This window comes from Teleopsis dalmanni, chromosome 2 (genome assembly GCF_002237135.1).
Source record: "Teleopsis dalmanni isolate 2A chromosome 2, ASM223713v2, whole genome shotgun sequence".
In the NCBI taxonomy this organism is placed as follows: Eukaryota; Metazoa; Arthropoda; class Insecta; order Diptera; family Diopsidae; genus Teleopsis; species Teleopsis dalmanni.
In genome coordinates, this window is record NC_051847.1 from 55,253,001 (window position 1) to 55,272,146 (window position 19,146).

Consider the following 19,146-nt stretch of genomic DNA (forward strand, 5'->3'; position numbering starts at 1 on the left):
TAATCTTTTTTAATTCGTAAACATAAGTTTGTATTTAAGTTGAATCCAATATTTACTCAAAACTATTTTCTGCTTTTATTTTAAATAAATTACTTAACTGCCCTTAAAAATTCAGCATGCAATTATTGTGTAACTTAAATATTTTTTTTTTTTACTAATTTTTTATATATTTCTGCAACAAAATAGTTTAGTTAGTTAATAGAGAATAATAATGTAAAATTGGTGTTTTATAAGTTAATATTATCTGTTAAATTTATTTTGATTGGCCACTATTTATGTAATTGCAAAAGAAAGAATGGGTAAAGCAACTGAAATATTTATTAAATTTTGTTTTTTTAAAAGTATTACATATTAATTTTATAATTGTAAACAAGTTGAAGTTAATAATTTAATAATATTCGTTTTATATAATAATTATAAATTTGTTACACTGTTCAAATGTTATTTTTAATTTTTATTAAATGCATAAAATGCTTAAAAATATGTTTTGTTATTTTAGGTATACATACATATGATATTTTTTTAATTAAATCTAATATATATATTTATTTTTATTATTTTTGTTTTTGTTTTTGTTTTTTTTGACACTTAAAACTTTAAAGAAACTTTTATAATTTCAATTATTGTTTTTAAATACGAAACTTATTCTTATATGAAAATAGTTTTACCAATTATAAAATAATAAGATCTGAAATCACCTAAAGTTACGAATACAAAATAATAACTTAATAATTACACAGTCGTTTCGAATACGTCAAGTGTATCACAACTACTTCGAATACTCGTACTTGCATTAGAATGCTCTGAGCAATTTTGTTCAGTTTTACTATCTAGATAAGGATCAGACTTAAAAGGACTTTGCGTAGTGTTATTCTCAGAAAACTTAACACTTTCACTGGTTTGCGATTTGCCATTCTCAAGTTTAATTTTTTCACACATTTCATCTAAAATAACTTTTACACGTTCTTCATTTCTAAAATAGATACAAAATATTTAAGTATATATATATTTCAAAAAATTTAATATATACCTTGTTTTTAAAGAAATATATTTATTAGGTATGAGCCCTTCTTGTCCGTTTAAAATACCATGCCACCAATCATTTGAAACCTTAAAATTAAATCATATGTTTTTAAAAATTATTACATATTATTTTATTTAATTTAAAAGTTACAGAACTATATTAAATTCAAAATATTTCAGGATTTTTAAAAATTCTATCTAGAATATTAACAAAAATATACGAGCATAACATTCAATCATTTTAACAGCTATTACAAAAAGTAATCTTAGTAATAACAAGTTATTAAATATATATTCTGCAACTTTTACATTAACAACATAATATCTTAATAATACTTGTTTCTTTAATATAACAGTGTCCCCTTTCTGCAGCGACAGCTCTCGCATAGATCGAGCATTAAAATCGAATAATACAGTTGCTTCCAATTCTAAAAAAATTAATATTTTCAACATACAAATATATATTTAAATATAAATACAAGGTGTAATCAAAAAAATAATGAAAATTAATTGTTTTTGCAAGAAGTATTATTTACTCCTCAATGTTAAGTTCATCCAGTTCAAAGTATTCATAACAGTCAAACGTTATTTTATAATAATAATAATTTTTAATTATTTAAAAAAGTATTTTTCTCTAATGTGAATGAGATTTAATATCTTGCAGAAAGAAATATTGTTAGGTTAATTAACATTTTCAAATTGTCCAAGTTTGGTTTGAGGACTCCTTTTCTAGCGAGCACAAAACAGCACAAGAAATTTAATAGGTCGTAATGTTCCACAGTCCGTTCTTATAATAAATATATAAATGTATATCTATATATATAAATAAAAGAACGATGTTTCTTCTAGCCTTTTCAAAGTACCCTTCCACCCTTTTCTTTTGAAAACTTATTGAAATGCCGTATGGGTTAAAGGTTTAAGTTTGCATTGCTTTTTTTCCTTTATCTCATTTATTGTTGAAAAACGTTTTGTTTACTTGAGAAAGGGAAATAGAAAAACTCTGCATTAAGCCATATGTAGATAAAAAGGTGTTAGATACATTAGAGTGATGTTATGTTTCATCACGAAACTTATAATAAGCAACAAATGTTTGCAACAAATTTTGCTATTGTTTCATGTCCAAAACATTAGTAAAAATTGATCTGAATGAATAAAATAAAATTTCTATTTTTTAAATAACCTTTCTTATAGTATTTATTGTTTTAGCAGCTGGTGATAAACGTGTTAGGATAGGTTGTACCGGCGATCCCAGGAGGATCCACTTAGACCTATAGGCCCATTGTGATACCGTATTATTGAGAACCCATGGGCTAAAACCATCTAGAATCTTTAAGAAAGCTTATGATGCTATATAGAGGGAGGTCTCGAAAAGAAAACCCCGAAAAATTTAAGGCGACGCCGCGCATGTGCTGGACAGAAACAGCAGGTGGGAGGCACTTTCGGATAAACGTATTAGGACGCTTAAATTTAGTGTCTTCTTGAATGTCTGCTGTTGTGTATCGTCAATTTTGAATACTTCAATGCACTTTATAGCGTTTTTAACACATTTTACACAATTCTTTGAACCGACATGCTGCTATACAAAAAATCGCCCAAAGTGTTACTCACTCGGTCGCTCGGTAAAACCAAACTAAGCATTGCACCTACCATATACATTACTGTCAGCGCAACCACAAGAATCAATTCGATACATAATCTGTAGCGCACGTTAGTTAATTTAGTAGTTAATTTGATTTAGTTAGTGTATTAATTTAGTTTTTAATACACCTCGTATTTATAACCTTTAATAATTGTCACTGAAATGAAAGGATATATATGCGATAGGATTTTAACTCACCATCTTCTGACGAATATTTTTCAGAATCTACATCTTCAGCCGGTACGTCGAGTTGTGATTCATCGGAATATCTTTATGTAAGAAAACTAGATTATATATTTGTATTATTAATAAAAAGTTATACATACGGATCCATCGTTTGATCTTGTGATATATAATCTTCATATTGAAGACCACCTAAGTCTTCAGCAAATATTTCGTTGTGGAATATAATCATTGTTTTAATAAGCTCATTTATTTGATTTTGGTATTGTACTTGATCTTTATCTTCAGGTACTCTCATTAGTGTTGGACCAAAACAAACTGCCAAATTATAAGCATCCATCATATTGGCATCGGAAAATTCAGATAAACTAAAATATTAAGATAATGAAATATGTAATGACAATATAACGTAAATTATTATTTAACTTACTGATGTAAAAACGCGAATAGAAATCTAATAACGATCACAATATTACGAGGAATTCTTTGCAAATAGTTTTTAATTTCAACAACAATTTCGTTTTTCGAACGTATTTCTGTATTGAAAAAAATAAACAGAGAATTGTGAAAATAAACGGTAAAAGATAAAGGTTTAAAATGATTGAATTACCTGCAATTGACATAAAATTATCAAAATAAATAAATGGAAATAGTGGTTCACGTAATTCTCGTAAATATAATTTTAATACTCCTGCCACCGAATTTATATCAGATGCATCATTTGTATCAGCGAGAGGATCTTCGCCTCTTTCAAATGCCTCTCGAAAATTATTTATTTCAACTTGTGAACCTGAAACTCGGAATATTCCTTGATGTTGTAAACCTAGATTTATAAGGAGAAAAAATTTAAAAATTTTTTTTATTAACAACTAATAAATAAAAACAAGATTATTGAAGTATTTAACTATAATTTTACTTTTCGAAAAGCCTAAGAATTTTATATTTTCAATGCTATGAGACCCACTAATAATTTAAAGGGAAGAGTATGGACAAAAGTTTAAAAAACTAAGAGAATATAGAAGAAGATTATATAAATAAATGCGTAAAGTAATGATAGAAAAAAGTAATGATGTTTTATACACTTTCTGGACTCTTAACATATTAATAGGGCAAAGTCACAAATCAATGGCTTTTAGACCTAGCAGTTGAGGCTGTGACCCCAGCCATTTTTTAATGCAAAGACTCAGGAGACAAAGACACTCAGCCTAACCTACGAGTACAAAAATATAGTTCTAAAGATAAGTGACGAAGCAAAAAAGTTACTACGCAGATTAAGAGAAATTATGAAACCTAGTAATCTCGGTGCAACCAAGGCACAGATTACTTTGGCTTAAATAGATTTCTGTATATATCGAAACAATTAATTACATGAAAGGTCTCAAATGGTCTAAAGCTACAGTTTGACCACATATCAGGAACTGGCCAATATATATATGAAAAGTAACTATTTAGTGCATGTCTATACACTGACTTTAGTTTCATCTGAAAAATTCTTACTGAAACATGCAGTAACCATTTTTTGAGAAATTATTGGTAGAGGTTAAAGAAATTATTATATCACTGTATAGGGATTACAGTCCTTATCCGATCTTATAGTCGTCATTCTTATTGATTCTATTATCGCAATTAGTTTGTAAAAAAAATGCAGCTGATTTTGATATTTAATAGAAAACACCCAGATTCGAGATCTATGTGATGAATAATCGACATTTGTAGACAGCTGTACGAAACTAATGTAATAAATTTTCGATCAAGGCTACTAAAGGCGTATGTTGGTTGGTCGTAGTGTGCAGTTGTTATACTAGACGTTAAAAATGCTTTGAAATCGGCTGAGTGGAGTAGTATTTCCACTAGTGAAAGAAGCAGTTTTAGATTATGTGTTAAAAATAATTATATCCTACTTGTGGTACAAATTACTCGTCTAAGATAACGTAACGCAACCTAAAACTTATTATGTTTCGGGTGGAATCCTCCGCATGTGTCGATCTTGAATGTTTTTACAAGTAGATATAAAATCGCTTGTAGTCAGGTATTGTTTATCATACGTTCACGCACACAAAGTGCTAAAAGTATACAATTTGTGTCAATTTCACATATAAAAATTGGGGACAAGTACAATTATAAATTGCAATATTAATGGGATCACTGCATAAGTGAAGGGAATGCATCTGCTTATTTTAAACATAAAAGTATGGATTAATCGAATAGCTAACGAGTTCTGTGCAGTTAAAATAAAAAATCTAAACCATATAATAAGTACCTAGGGTGTAAGATTTTGTTCATACCAAACGAAATCTAGAAACTAAATCGGTTAAGACAGTCGTTCATTTAACTGTTAAACTTATAAATGCTATGATCTCTAGAATAATCAACAAAGTCAAATTTGAACAATTCTATAGGATTCAAACCAAATAAAGCACTATAACTGCGTTTTTAAATTATTTCTACTACAGCGCTCTACAGATGTTGGTGCTGTATTTTTGTGGTGTATTGGTGGTGTATTTTTGATCAGTAAGCATGCATGACTCATAGAGTTATACATAAATAAAGTATATAATTGATATGAGACAATTGTATCTTAAGTAGATGTTTTTCTAGGTTTAATAACACCTAGAATAATATTGCAGCCATGTCATGTCACGTAGAGGTCTCTACTAGAAAAGCAAACCTCAATAGATGGCTCTACAGTTTTGTATAGCTCAGCAGTATTACAAAATTTATAGCAGTTGTTTGAACGGATTTGAAGTTCTAAACAATAAGTTTGATTCGTAATTTTTATAAAGCGAAACCACAATTATTTAGTTCGATTACAAATTTAGTATCGATTCAAAAACGGTATATCAGTTAAGAACCAGTTTAGTTAAAGATTCCTATGTTTAACAGATATAGCGAAGATATGTGTTTTATTGTATAATTTGATAATAATTACAAAAATATTTTGATATGTAGAAATTATATTATTTAAAAATTACTTACCGTAAAGATTAATTACACGCACACAACTTCTTACAATAAGTGGAACATCCTCACCAGAACTCTCCAAATAATCTTCTAAAGATTCTCCAAATAATTTCGTTTGCTTGAATTTGTTCACATGGCCGATTCTTTTTCGTTTCGAAACTAATAAATCTCTGCACGTAGTAGACCGGAAAGAATCATCAGTACACAAATCCGTGCATTTTTTAAGAAAGTCTGCTTTTGCATTCAATCTTGCTATCCTTGATGTGCCTTTCAAATATTCATGTATTTTCTAAAATTATAGAAATTTTTATTATTAATTATATATTATAAAAGCATTTTTAAAGAAATACGTACTGCTAAATAAAAATCTTCTATTTCTTGTTTGTTTTCGTTATTTCTAACTTCATTATCGAATGTGGTTGGTTCAACTGTTAAATTTGCTCCTTCTCCGCAGTTATATTTTCTTTCGCCAATATTTTCCAACAGTTTATTTTCCGTTACTTCTAATGTTTTCCAATTTTCATCAGCCTCAATCCTTAAACAAGTTAATCTTTGCAAAATCGCTTTAAGTCGTTGTTCCATATCCAAACATAGCTCTTGCTGTAGATCTGATATTGTGGTTGAGTTATTTAATTTGTTTTGTAAATCAAGACGTTTTGGCACCATAAAAGCTGTATGATGTTGTTCTAAAAACTTTTGCTTATCAGCTCGAGTATCAACAGATTGCGCTAAATGTGACATGCATTCAGCTTGCGATTGTATTAAATTCGATCTTTTTTGGTCAGCCGATATGTGAGTGAAAATTGTTCTTGATATCATTGAGCCGAAACCAAAGTCCATGCACTAAATCATTATTATAACACATTATTTTTTATATAATTTAAAGAAATTTTGGATTACTTACATCTATAATATCACTTAAATCCTCAACAAAGTACTTGTGAATTGTTGAATTTGCAGCTTCAAGGTTTAATTCATATTCAAGTTTGGCCCTTAGAGCTTTAAGCTTAATATCCATATATTTATTTTTTCTCTAAAATGAAGAATTCAAATAACGTTTTCAAAATTATGTGAAGGAAAAAAAAATTTGATCGATATTAAGCAACATCTATTTTATTTTCAGATATCTACTAAGAAAAACAAGTTCGAAATAAGGTTATGTCCTGACAAACTGATTGTGAGTGATAGCCATCAACAAACGGACTAACCAATAATTAAAGAGGAAAAACCTAAATGGTTGATGAGGTAGAGATTCATCTGTATGTATACTTAATTGAATTAGTATAGATGACATATATATATAATAATTTAATCAACAACTCTATAAATTTATAACGCCTTCAATATTCCAGTTATATAAGAGAATAAATTTTGGATATACTAAATAAAATTTGAAAATATAGTCAGTTAAGATAACATTGGTTCGTTGTATTAAACACTTTATTTTAATGTTGTTATAGGCCGTGTAGATCAACAACAAAGGGGAATAGATTCACAAGACGAATACATAAGTGAATATAGATGTGTATGGAAATGGCGGAAAATTAGGGTTGTGTAAAATGCCAAGTGGCAGATTTATTATATTAGGCGATATTACTTAAATAACATCTGATTAAATTCTTTCACGAGAAGCGTTTTGGACTCTATAAGAAGATCATCAACATGTGACTTTTATATTTTATGGCAGCCGGTTGAAATTCGGTAAAACTGAGTTTTAAAATATAAAAGCAATGTTTGATAAAGAATTAGAAATGTTATAACATCTACGCTGATTTTTCTGTCTATGATCAAAGATCAAAAACGTTTTTATTTATTTTTAATTGTTTCATACCTATAAAAAACAAATACTTTATTCTCACATAAAATTCTGACCTGAAAGTAATATGAATTCTACTAAGACATTTCGTCTCTTTCTTCTTCGTTAGCTTTCTTCAAAAGCAGTTAAAATAAGGCACTGAATATGGTTGTTTTAAATCCATAAAACCCTTTGATTGATGGCATATAATATAATTTAATAATTAAAAAATTATTAGTGTAATAGTTGATTACATTATTTTAACAAATACAATACCTCTTCAAGATCCATAAAATCTTTTTGGTGATTTTTTATAATATTATATTAAATGTCTATTACCTTTTGAACTTCCTTTTCTATTAATTTGTATTTTTTACTATTGTCTAGTTTTTCTTTTGATATTGTCTGCTTTAATTTAAGTTGTTGAGCTTCGACAGTCATCAATTTATTTTCCGCCCCTTTGATATCATTCTGGAAATAAAACCCAAAAACAAAAAGTTAATGTATATAAAACTTATTTCACTTCATATTTTTTTTTACCTCATATTTTTGATATGTGTTCATTGTAGTGTATAGCTCATGAAAAATTCTGAATATTTCCTCCTGAATATCGTATGCAATTCGTCTGCACTTTAAATAAAAATTAATAATATGTCAATATTATAGAAATAATTTTATAATAAATACATTTCATAAGAATTAGAAAAGTGCAAGCAAACTTTATAACATAGCGAGACTACTTTCCGGAGCCACTTGTCGTTTCAGATACTCCAGTACCCTCCCGTTCAAAACGGATCAAGAAAAGAGATTTAGCAGATACTTTATTCATATATACAGTTTTTGTTTTTAAAGGTTTATAGCTTTAAATCGAAATTTAGCGAAATACAAAATCGGTTAATTATATTCTATAAAAAGTTTTATATTTTGAAGTAGCAAATTTTTCTTCCCCTAATCCAAATAAATTTAAAATTGCAATTTTTTTATTACCTATATATTTAAAAATGTTTGCATATCCTTGTTTTTCAAAATGTTTGTAATAGGTTTGTATTAAAAATGTATTTTATGTATACTCATATAATTTTATTATTAAATAGAATAAATAACTTACTTTTTGATAAATTCTTTGCACATCTTCTGCAATAGCTTGTAATCTGGAAACAATATTTACTGCATATAAATCGGATAGCGCAGCATGATCCTTTGATAAAAGCTGTGCTTCGTTAACTATATGCTTCCACCAGGAAAATGTTGAAAACAAAGGCCATATCATGCGCCTATAAAAATAATTTTTTTGTTATTTAATATATAAAGTAGGTTAACATTATATATACAAATTTTGGCAAATCTTAATGGTTTGGTTAAGAGCTTTTTAAATTTCATATTTTTTTACTATACAATACATGATATAATCATTTATATCATTTGGTTTGTCATTAGATAAACTGAATAATAAGAATAAGTACTATATGTACTATATGCTGTGTGTAAGTGTTATTATAGTATAATCATTTATATCATTTAGTTTGTTATTAGAACAACTCAGTAATAAGAATAAGTACTGTATGTACTATATGTGTATGTGTTATAATAGTTGAAAACAAAAATATAAAGAATAATACAATTTTTTTAACTTTTTACTCTCTTTAACTCAATATATAATGTAAATAGTAAACTCAATGGTTAGGAAAACATGAGTTTAATTAACATAAAGCGGTAAAAGTTTCTCTTAATTGAAACAAAAACAAATTAAAAATCAATGCTAATTGAGAATATAAACAGAGCTTAAATGATATTAAAATTACTGTTGTTATAATTTACAATTAGCATTCTACTTACTTCTGTTTTTGTTCCTTATGTTTCAATAGTACAGATCGAGATAATTTATCAAGGCTTTTGCTGTATTCCATCTCTAATTCACCTCGCCGACGATAAAAATCTTGCAGTTCCTGTATTATTGCCACTTGCGATTCAACTCTGCAATCGAGACATCGCAGTTGTTCAGTAAATTGCTGTTGTATTGCTAAAGATATACATAATTTTTATAAACAATTAGCAATCATTAAATGTCAATACGTAATTCATTAAGTTAACAAATTTAAATTCTTAGATTTAAAATATTTAACAAATTAACAAGTATATGAGGCTTACTGTTAAAATCCAAAATTTTTCTTGTAGATCCCACACGTTTCATAGGACTTTTCCCATCAACATCATTTTCGTCCATTATTGCTAAAGGAACTTGTCCTTCCGTTTTTTCAGAGAAATCGATCTAAAAATTTATAATTTTCATTTACATTTTTAAACAAATATATATATAAATATATATATTAAAAAATAAATGTACTTTCAAAATATTGTTTGTATATCCAATAGTCTGCAGAATTGTTAATTGAAATTATTACTAACATAATATATATATTTATATATAAATAACTTGATTTTACATAAAACATATATAAAATAAATAATTTTAACTAAAAATAATGAATTTCTTTCAATGAATCTTTATGTAAAAAATTATTCCGTAGCAGACACATTTCGCGGTTTACAATAATTGATTAAAATAAAATTGGTTACTTAAAACGATGCCTAAGTTAGTAATAAAACATTACTACTATAAATTATAATGGTTAAAACTCAATTATAACAGGTTATTGTAAAATTGTGTAAACTATTACAACCACTTTTAATTGATTTATACTACATTTTTGTTGCAAAGACATCCTTTCAACATGCACAGTTTTCAATTAAAACGAAGAAAATCCAAGTAATCATTTAAATATTTTTGTACATTTTATCACATAACATAAGAACAAAATGTCTATGCATTTTTAATTAAATATATATGCATATATATACATGTATAGTTTCAATCAACTATTATAGTATGTACTTACTAAGGTGTGTTGTATGAAAGGAACGCGTATCCACAAACAAGGATAAATTGCCTGTGATGGCTTTAATATAAATTAAACCAACCACAAAAGTATTACTGCATGAAATCGTGTTTTCGAAAATTTATATTAATATTAGATTTTAAGAGAAATATAGACACCAAACAAATTAATAAGAGTTTTATATCATATATATCTCTATCCGAATATTATTTCGACAGCGCTAATAAACAAAGGCGCTGAGTAACGAAACGGTATTGAAACACAATATTAAAATGCATATTAAAAATTCGCTTCAATTTGAAACAAAATTGAAAATTATAACTGAAATCAATTTGGAGTTTATAATGAATATTAGCTATATGGACAAAGAAAATGTTAGTTTAATTGTTATCCTAAAAAGTAATACAAAAAACACCAATTTCTAAAGTAATTATTTGAATATCTTGTTAATAATATTCGAATATGAAATGTATTTTCGCCGCTTAAAGTTTTTCGAATCAGGGATGTTTAATTAAATGGTTTTTTAAATATTGCCATCTATGCCTAACTTATAGTTTTATAGCCGTGTGCGAGTTCGAGTAAATTGAGGAAAAGTAAATTGAAATTTTCTAGGAATTTTTTGCAATGCACTTATGTAAATATTTATTTTATTTATTTTTTACATTTATATATATTTATTTATTGCACTTATTTATTATTTTTGATTAAATGTTTTCAAATTTATTTTATTTACTAAACATCTTATAAAATTTTCACAATGCTAATATCTAATTTATCTAATTTTTATCTAATTTATCCCACTCGAAATTCTGGTAAATACCAACATTTGCTGTCATACCGACATAATTTACTATTTTCCTCAATTCGCCATCAATTTACTCGAACTCGCATGAGATCTTTATTGTATTTTTGTTTCAAAAAAGAGGTTTAAAATTTTTATTTAGTATATTTAATAATGTTGGAGATGAACTATTTTAAATTAAAAATTTTTTTGTTTTTTGCAATTACTTGTGCCTTTAAATATTACTTTACAAATATCTTTGGTTTATATTTATATCCTATTCACATGATAAAACTTAATTATAATACCGGAATTATGATATCGTTAGATTTTATAAAATTTTTGCTTTTTATTATAATGATCAGCTGGTTGATAGTACACGCTTATAATAGCCTGTTTCCTCGATACAAGTAAACATAATATTGACTGTGTTGTTGTACATTCGGCTCGCTTAACTAAAAATCTGTTCACACGACAAGTATTAGTTTTACCTTGATTTGTTAATTAATTTTGTTTTCTCTCGGTGCGAAATTGTTTTCGTTTTATTTAAATTAGTAAAAATTATTCATAATTCTACGCAAATATGCTATTATGATTAAATAGTATCAACATCCATAACCCATAAGGAAAGATTACAAAAGAAGTTTTGAAATGAAATTTAATAGAAATATATTAGAACTTAAAAAAATGTGCCAAATAAAACATATGTAAATAAGTTTCGAATACTTATTTAGCCAAATAGTTTTAAAAATTACAAACATGTCAATCATAATTAACTCTTGCCTGAAATAGCCAATTTACTATTTCATTCACAAAAATTGTAATATTTCTTGTAATTTTATACATACAGTTTTAATGTAACTACTTTATTAACAATGTTTTTCTTTTAAAATATTTATTAGTTTTTATATATATTATTTAATAATAATTTTTTTATGTCTAACAAATTAAATGTTTGCCAAAATTCTAAGTATATATGGAACAATCAACAAGCCAAAAAAATTTGATTAATTAAAAACAAAAAAAAAATGTATTGTAATGTATTACAGTTTAAGAAGCTTTCTATTAATAAATTAGTTTCTTCTTCACAATTGACTTAAAAACAAAATTTAAATTTAAATCATTTTATTTACATTGGTAAAGTGTTTTCCAGCCAATTGAAATTTTATAGCCCAATTTAAAAACAGCTTAAACTTATATTAGTTTTCATACACATATACAGGGAAATAAATAATGATCTATATAAGTAATCATTTTGAAAATGATATCAATAAAACAATTATACAAAAATTGTAGCTTAAGTATTTAAGTAGCATATTTGGTTGAAATTATTATTATTCAACGTTATTGTCAATTTAGTTATGTTTCTAAACTATGATAATGCTATAATAATACAACTGAAAGAAATTATTGAATGAATACACATATTATAATTTATGAAGCTTTATATAAATATTATTATGAAAAACGATATCTCCACAAAATGTTTGATTAAAATGGTTTTAATTCCACGCACAATGTTATTTACGTCTTTCTAATGTCGTTTTAAGCATTTATCATTTAAATATTTATTAAGAGCAATAAAATTTATAATATGAGAAAGTAAATTTTTTAAATAAAATATTGTATTAATGATAATAGTAATTGTTAAAAAGTATATTTATTTACCCAAAAAAGTCTAATTTAAAGAAGTATGAAACGCATTCAGTTTCTCATATTTAACTCTAATTCCCACGACCTTCGCATTAAATGCTTTGCTGTACTTGAGCAGAATACAATGTACAACATAATTTTTGTTTAGTGGTTAACTTGCACTTTTGTAATAAATGAAATTCGTAGTTACAAAACTTAAATAAATTTTGTTCTTCAGTTGGTTCGTAACTAATAGTATAAAGGTGCAATAATAATGAGAGTTTTAAATAAATTGATTGAATTTGTAAGTCAAATTTGAATCTGATTTTAGGAATAAAAACTATTTTGTGTCATTGGTTTTTATATAAAACAAATAAAATTTATACAAAATGATACCAAAATGAACAATTATATATCGATGATCATTAGTTACTATAATATAATAGAAAATCAGAAAATTAATTTGACTGACTATTAAATGAATTAAAGTGAAGTTCTTCTCATTTATTGGAAAACTGTATTGTTTAATTAACTTTGTAGATTCTCTGCATCTCATGCCTGCTTTTAAAAAAATACACAGATTATCAAATTCAGAGGTTACTGTTAAGAAATCAAAAAATCTCAAATGAAAAAAATATATTGTTAGGAATTTATTGGACGGAGGAATTCAGAGATTTCAGTATTCTAACATATGGAGGATTTGCTTTGATTACATTGTTAATTCTATTATCAAGGTATTATTTTCTTAATATTTTAAAAATATATGTATATATTAGTTTTTATATTTGTAGTGCGAACTATATCAGCGTAAGTTTTGAAAAACTATGTTCAATAGCTGGCGCAATTTTCTTCATAATAGAAGGTAAATTTTTAACAAAATCGGTGAAAGTATATAATTACAGTAAATTAAATTAAATAAACTCAATAAATATAAACATTTTGGAAGTCAATAAATAATTATTTATAAGATGGGACAAATATTTTTATTTTTAAATTATTATTTAAAAATTAACATCAATTTATGCATTGTATTCGTTGACAAATCAATAAAATAATAATATTGTATAAAATTTTTTTATTATAATTTTGATTTACAGCATTTTTAAATTTCGCATCTATAGAATATATGCCAAATGATATTCAATTTTATGTGTTAATACTTGGAAGTTTAACATTCTTGGGTGCTCTTCTATTTTCCATTGATACTATATTTATCAAGATGAATAAAGAAAAGGAAACGCAAACTGATTCCAAAAATTTTGTATATATTCAAATGTAAAATTAAATCTTTAAATATACATAAATACATGAGTAAAAAATAAGATCTTATTTTAATATCGACTTATACTCATGAAATAAAATTAAAATAAAAAAATCTAACTGTATTTATTTAAATATACAATAGTATCTATATTATTTTAAAATATATAAGCTTAAATTGATTCGAATTATGGATATTAACTAATATGGGATTAAAAATGATGTTAAACTTCTTATTGTTATAAACAGAGAATAATTTAAGGGAGTGTTTTTGATAACAAAACTTTTCTTACGACAACAATTAATAAAAAAAATTGTTTATATTATATAAAAAAACTTCGTCATATTTTAGGGATAGTGTAGACCATTAATCTCACCGTCTTAGCATATGCCACGGAAACTTAGCATATATTAATAACTTATACTTGTATTTTAAAAACTTTGAAAGATGTACCATAACATATGATTATCAGTTTTGTTTTCGGTCATTTAATAATTCTAAGGGTTGCCGCATTCCATCACCATTTTAAGAATTCTAACATGTAAAATATATGCTACAAATTGTTTTAAAAAATATTTATTTTTATGAAAAATGTTACTTTTATATAGCTATGTGGCTGTCGATACTTAATCACAGTAAGCTGAGTTACAATTTAAATTATATTGACAATACAAAATTTGTAAAATTAGATGGAAAAATATTTTCTTTAGATAGGTTTCAACTTTCCGGCTGAATTAAAATAAACGGAATTTAATAAATAATTTTCAAATTTAAGTATAGCTTATATATTTTCATTTTCATTAAGGTACAAAATCAGCGCTATATATTTAGAAAATATTTTATGCATTATGTATATTGCTATCTTATTATTGTTATAAATGAAGTGCTGAATATGTCATAAGTGATATATAATTATAAAGAGAAGTTAGGCTTATAATTGTAATCCATTGATGAATTGAGAGTACTTTCTGTTTTAATTTTTTTCATGATTTTCGTATTGTCATGATTTCGTTTTTGTGTATTAAAGTGTATAACTTTGATAGATTGATGTAAATAATTCATTCTTGCGCTTTTATAGTACTAAATATACTAATTATGGGTTTAAGTTTTGATAAACTGATAAAAAAAAAATAATTATGCGAATTAAAATAAATTTTTAACAAATATAAAATTAGATTGTAATCAAAAACGTAGCAGTAAATGTATTTAGTCTGTCATCCGTATTCCATTTAATTCAATATATTCATATATTTAATATATTAAAAGCAAATTATTTATTTACATTAAAAATTTAATTCTGAATAATGAAAATATATAACGGCGAACTAATTTAGAATGAAATTTAAAAACAAAAATAAAATATTATTTCGTTTTCCTTTTGTTTCACTGTTTGCTAAATTCTTAAAGTCAAAATGGTAATAAATCTATATACTTAAATTTTTATTTACAAATACTTATTGATATTAATATGCGATATATTCAATGCAATATGTTCAAAAACCTTTTAAACTTTTAATAATTGTCCAGTTATAACACAAAATAAACTGAAATATATTTACGCTATTACATCAAATATTAATCTTGACAAAAATTTTTTGGTTTAAATAATTACAAAATTAAGTACATTTATAAATAATAAAAATAGTAGGTATCAGATATATGTTTGTTTTGTGTAATTCTGTTATTGTGTAAACTTCTTGATTTTAAAATATTTCATTTTGATTTGGCACTACTACCGCCTCTAAATTGCGTTGTGCAGCTAACTTCATGGCAATATAGTTCTTTTTCTTTCTTCCGGTTATTGAAAGTAGTAGCAAAATGGTATGTTTTAAAAGTTTTTTAATAAAATAAAAATGTGCTGTGAATTTCTAGTTTATTATATGAGTAAATAATTGAAATGTGTGTTCCTAAAATTAAAAATTTTATATGTTATTCGAAATTTTTGTGATCGGTCTTTGGGTCACTTATAAGCGCTTTAACGCTTACGTTCCAACACCTTGCTGTAGCGACAGTAAAACATAACCATAAAAACTGTTTTTGATTCATAAATATAAAAGCTTATATTTGTTAATTAAAGTTTTTCATTGCAATGTTACAATCTTAAAAATTGGGTTGTGTGAAAAAACATTTTCTTCTAAATATTGTACTTATATGAAGATAATAAAATTTTTTATTTTTAGACTAAGAAACGCCGTAATGGAGGACGTTGTAAACATAATCGCGGTCACGTAAAACCAGTACGTTGCACAAACTGTGCTCGTTGCGTTCCAAAGGATAAGGCAATCAAAAAGTTTGTCATCCGTAATATTGTCGAAGCTGCTGCAGTTCGTGATATATCGGAAGCTTCAATTTGGGAAAGTACGTAAAAGAGAAATTAAGTTTTTTTCAACATGTATTTATTTTACTGTTTTATTTTTTAGCTTATGTTTTACCAAAACTGTATGCTAAATTGCACTACTGTGTATCCTGCGCTATTCACTCTAAAGTAGTTAGAAATAGATCAAAGGAAGCTAGACGTATTCGTACACCACCAGTTAGAAGTTTTCCCAAGGACATGGCTCGCAACCAAGCAAGAAAATAAATACTAAACATTTCATAATAAACTGGTGAAACTTAAATGTTTTGTATTATTTTTGTTCAATTCTATTGGAATGAGATTTAAAAAGGAACAAAAGTACTTTTTAGAACTAAATTACATTGAATATTTTAGAGGTAGTTAAATATATATGTTTCTATATTACTCATTATTGCCCTGATCATGTGATAGATGCATTTGAAAGGACTTAGTCTTAATAATTGGTGTTTATGTACTTCACGTGACGAATAAAATTGTTTCTGAAAAGAGAAAAAGTCGTACCGTAAAGTTCGTAAAAACATTAATTAAAAATTCAATATCTTTTTAAATCTACAAAATATTAATGTTAATAAAGAAATCAGAAATATCAGGAAAAGAATCACGCTTGTGATATTAAGATGAATTATTGAGTAAAAAATAAAGTTCCGGCGTTGACATCTACAATATAATATAAATTTAGTTACAAAGATATAAATATGATTTCAATCTTGCTTATGATTAATCTTATTTTTAATTATAAATTTCAAATATTTCAATGAAGTTTCAAATATAAAGTAGAAAAGAGTATGTCAAACAATTGATTATTCTTTTTATCATATAAAATTCAAGATAAAATAAATTTGTATGCAACTTTAATGTTGTTATGCATTCACAATGACCCTATAATTAATAAAAATAAGTAAAAAATTTGTCCATTAATCCTTGAAATTTACTGAAGAGTTTTTATATATGTAACAAATTCAAATTTGAGTGTAATAAAAATATAAACAATTTAGACAACACTTAGATATGTAAGACTGTAATAAAATAATAGGATGAAGTTGTTTATAGCTAATAAAATTTTTATTTATTCTATTACATATATTCCATTACTTTCAAAGTACTCCCTTCTGTCATACAATGAACGTATATAGTTTCTTCTAGTCTTGGAATCGATTTTCGGTTTCTTAAAGCCCAGCGATATGGTTTAAATCTCTTGAATCGTGCCAAAATGGTGTTCTCAAAGATGTTTTGAAATTACGAAATACCAGACGTTACACGGAATTAAATACAATAATTATGGAACGACAAGTTAATTTTTTGTAAAAATTATGTAAAAACCAAGAGCTGCCCATAATTATAGTCTCCATATTTTTTGTGTTCAGCTTATCCTGGCATACCATGTGCTTGGGGAGTGCCCGGCAATGTTACACAGGCGGAAGAAACACCTAGGAGAGTATTTAATGGATCATAAGGATCCAAGACTAGGAAAGATAGGCTCTATACTGCCTTTCATTAAAGAAATCGGATTGGAGTAACACTCTAATCCGACTAAGGGGCACAATAAATCTTTTAGGTCGCGTAAGGAGTTCATAATACTGCACATCGGAATAATCGAAGTGAACTGTTAAAATAAATTTGTCGTTTATAGACTATGATCTCTTCAGTCTTCTCTTCTCTATATTGATTTGGGTGTTTTCCGGTCACAATCATAGATTCAAGTCGCATCTCCAGTAATCATCTTATTATGATAAAAAAAAGCAGTGTTTAACAGACTTCAACGTTGTGTTTCCAAAAACTTAAATATTTTTGTCGAAATCGCTATTTTTGTCGAGAAAACGTGGTCTGGACTGATCCAAATGAAATGTTAACAATGTTAGCGATCTGTTTAAATCTCAATGATGAGCTGAGACGATTTTCGATTTAACGGGTTTTTAGTTTTTTTAAATTTATTTTAACGACCTAAAAAAACTTTTTGTGGTATACCCTGATCACTTAAGAACTTCTGCAAAACTTTTAATTTTACTGCAGTAGAAATTTCATTTCTCAAAGTATTCAATGCCACTTCTTCGCGTAACAAAATCAGATATTATAAATATCATATATGTATTAACTTTTTATTGTTCACAAATGCAAATATTTCCGATATTAGACATAGATGTCGCGACAATTCTATCCAGCTATAAAAGGTTATCAGTTTCGGAAAGACTGTTTTTTTAAGACAACGTATTTTACCTTGCAGAACATAAAGAAAATGAAATAAATATACATGAAAGAATAAAAACAGTTTATGCTATTGAAAGGCTCCTATCGGTAGACGCAATGTTAAATAATATTATGCATAAAACACATTTTGTATTATACATTTACTTATTTCAGTGAAGCAAATTATGTAGAAAACATTTAGCATAGATCAGCTAATTTAAGGTAGAAAATTTTAAAACAGCTGTGTGCAATTTTTAATTGGCATTGCTGTGCAGTTTTGTCTAAAAATTAAAATTTTTCCTTTTTCATATTAATACAATATATATATAGTATTAGTATTGAAGCTGTACTTAGCAATAGGTTAATTTTTATGTACAATGAGTTTTTATGATATTAATATGATATTATGATATTAATAAATATCGAGAGCATTC

General features: G+C 26.0%; 2 protein-coding genes across 3 annotated transcripts; one reads left to right on the forward strand and one right to left on the reverse strand.

Annotated features, from left to right (window-relative positions):
• Positions 1-654: 654 nt before the first annotated feature.
• Positions 655-10,695, reverse strand: LOC119679355 (SLIT-ROBO Rho GTPase-activating protein 1-like). 2 transcript variants are annotated; one of them, XM_038091661.1, is made up of 16 exons: positions 10,306-10,385; positions 9,750-9,870; positions 9,438-9,621; positions 8,710-8,875; positions 8,142-8,231; positions 7,941-8,072; positions 6,711-6,839; positions 6,161-6,649; positions 5,822-6,095; positions 3,456-3,668; positions 3,276-3,381; positions 2,989-3,213; positions 2,861-2,931; positions 1,360-1,451; positions 1,031-1,110; positions 655-973 (listed from the first exon to the last, which is right to left on the reverse strand). In XM_038091661.1, exons 1-16 carry the CDS (start codon positions 10,333-10,335, stop codon positions 733-735), a joined length of 2,643 nt encoding a protein of 880 aa, XP_037947589.1. In that variant the 5' UTR covers positions 10,336-10,385; the 3' UTR covers positions 655-732. The 2 variants fall into 2 exon arrangements, with proteins under 2 accessions (XP_037947589.1, XP_037947591.1); XM_038091663.1 differs by lacking the exon at positions 10,306-10,385 and adding an exon at positions 10,499-10,695 and having other exon boundaries at positions 656-973.
• A 5,189-nt stretch (positions 10,696-15,884) lies between these two features.
• LOC119679356 (40S ribosomal protein S26) lies at positions 15,885-16,790 on the forward strand. The gene is made up of 3 exons (XM_038091664.1): positions 15,885-15,993; positions 16,353-16,530; positions 16,593-16,790. The coding sequence occupies exons 1-3, from the start codon at positions 15,991-15,993 to the stop codon at positions 16,751-16,753; spliced, it is 342 nt and encodes a 113-aa protein (XP_037947592.1). The 5' UTR covers positions 15,885-15,990; the 3' UTR covers positions 16,754-16,790.
• The last annotated feature ends 2,356 nt before the right edge of the window (positions 16,791-19,146 follow it).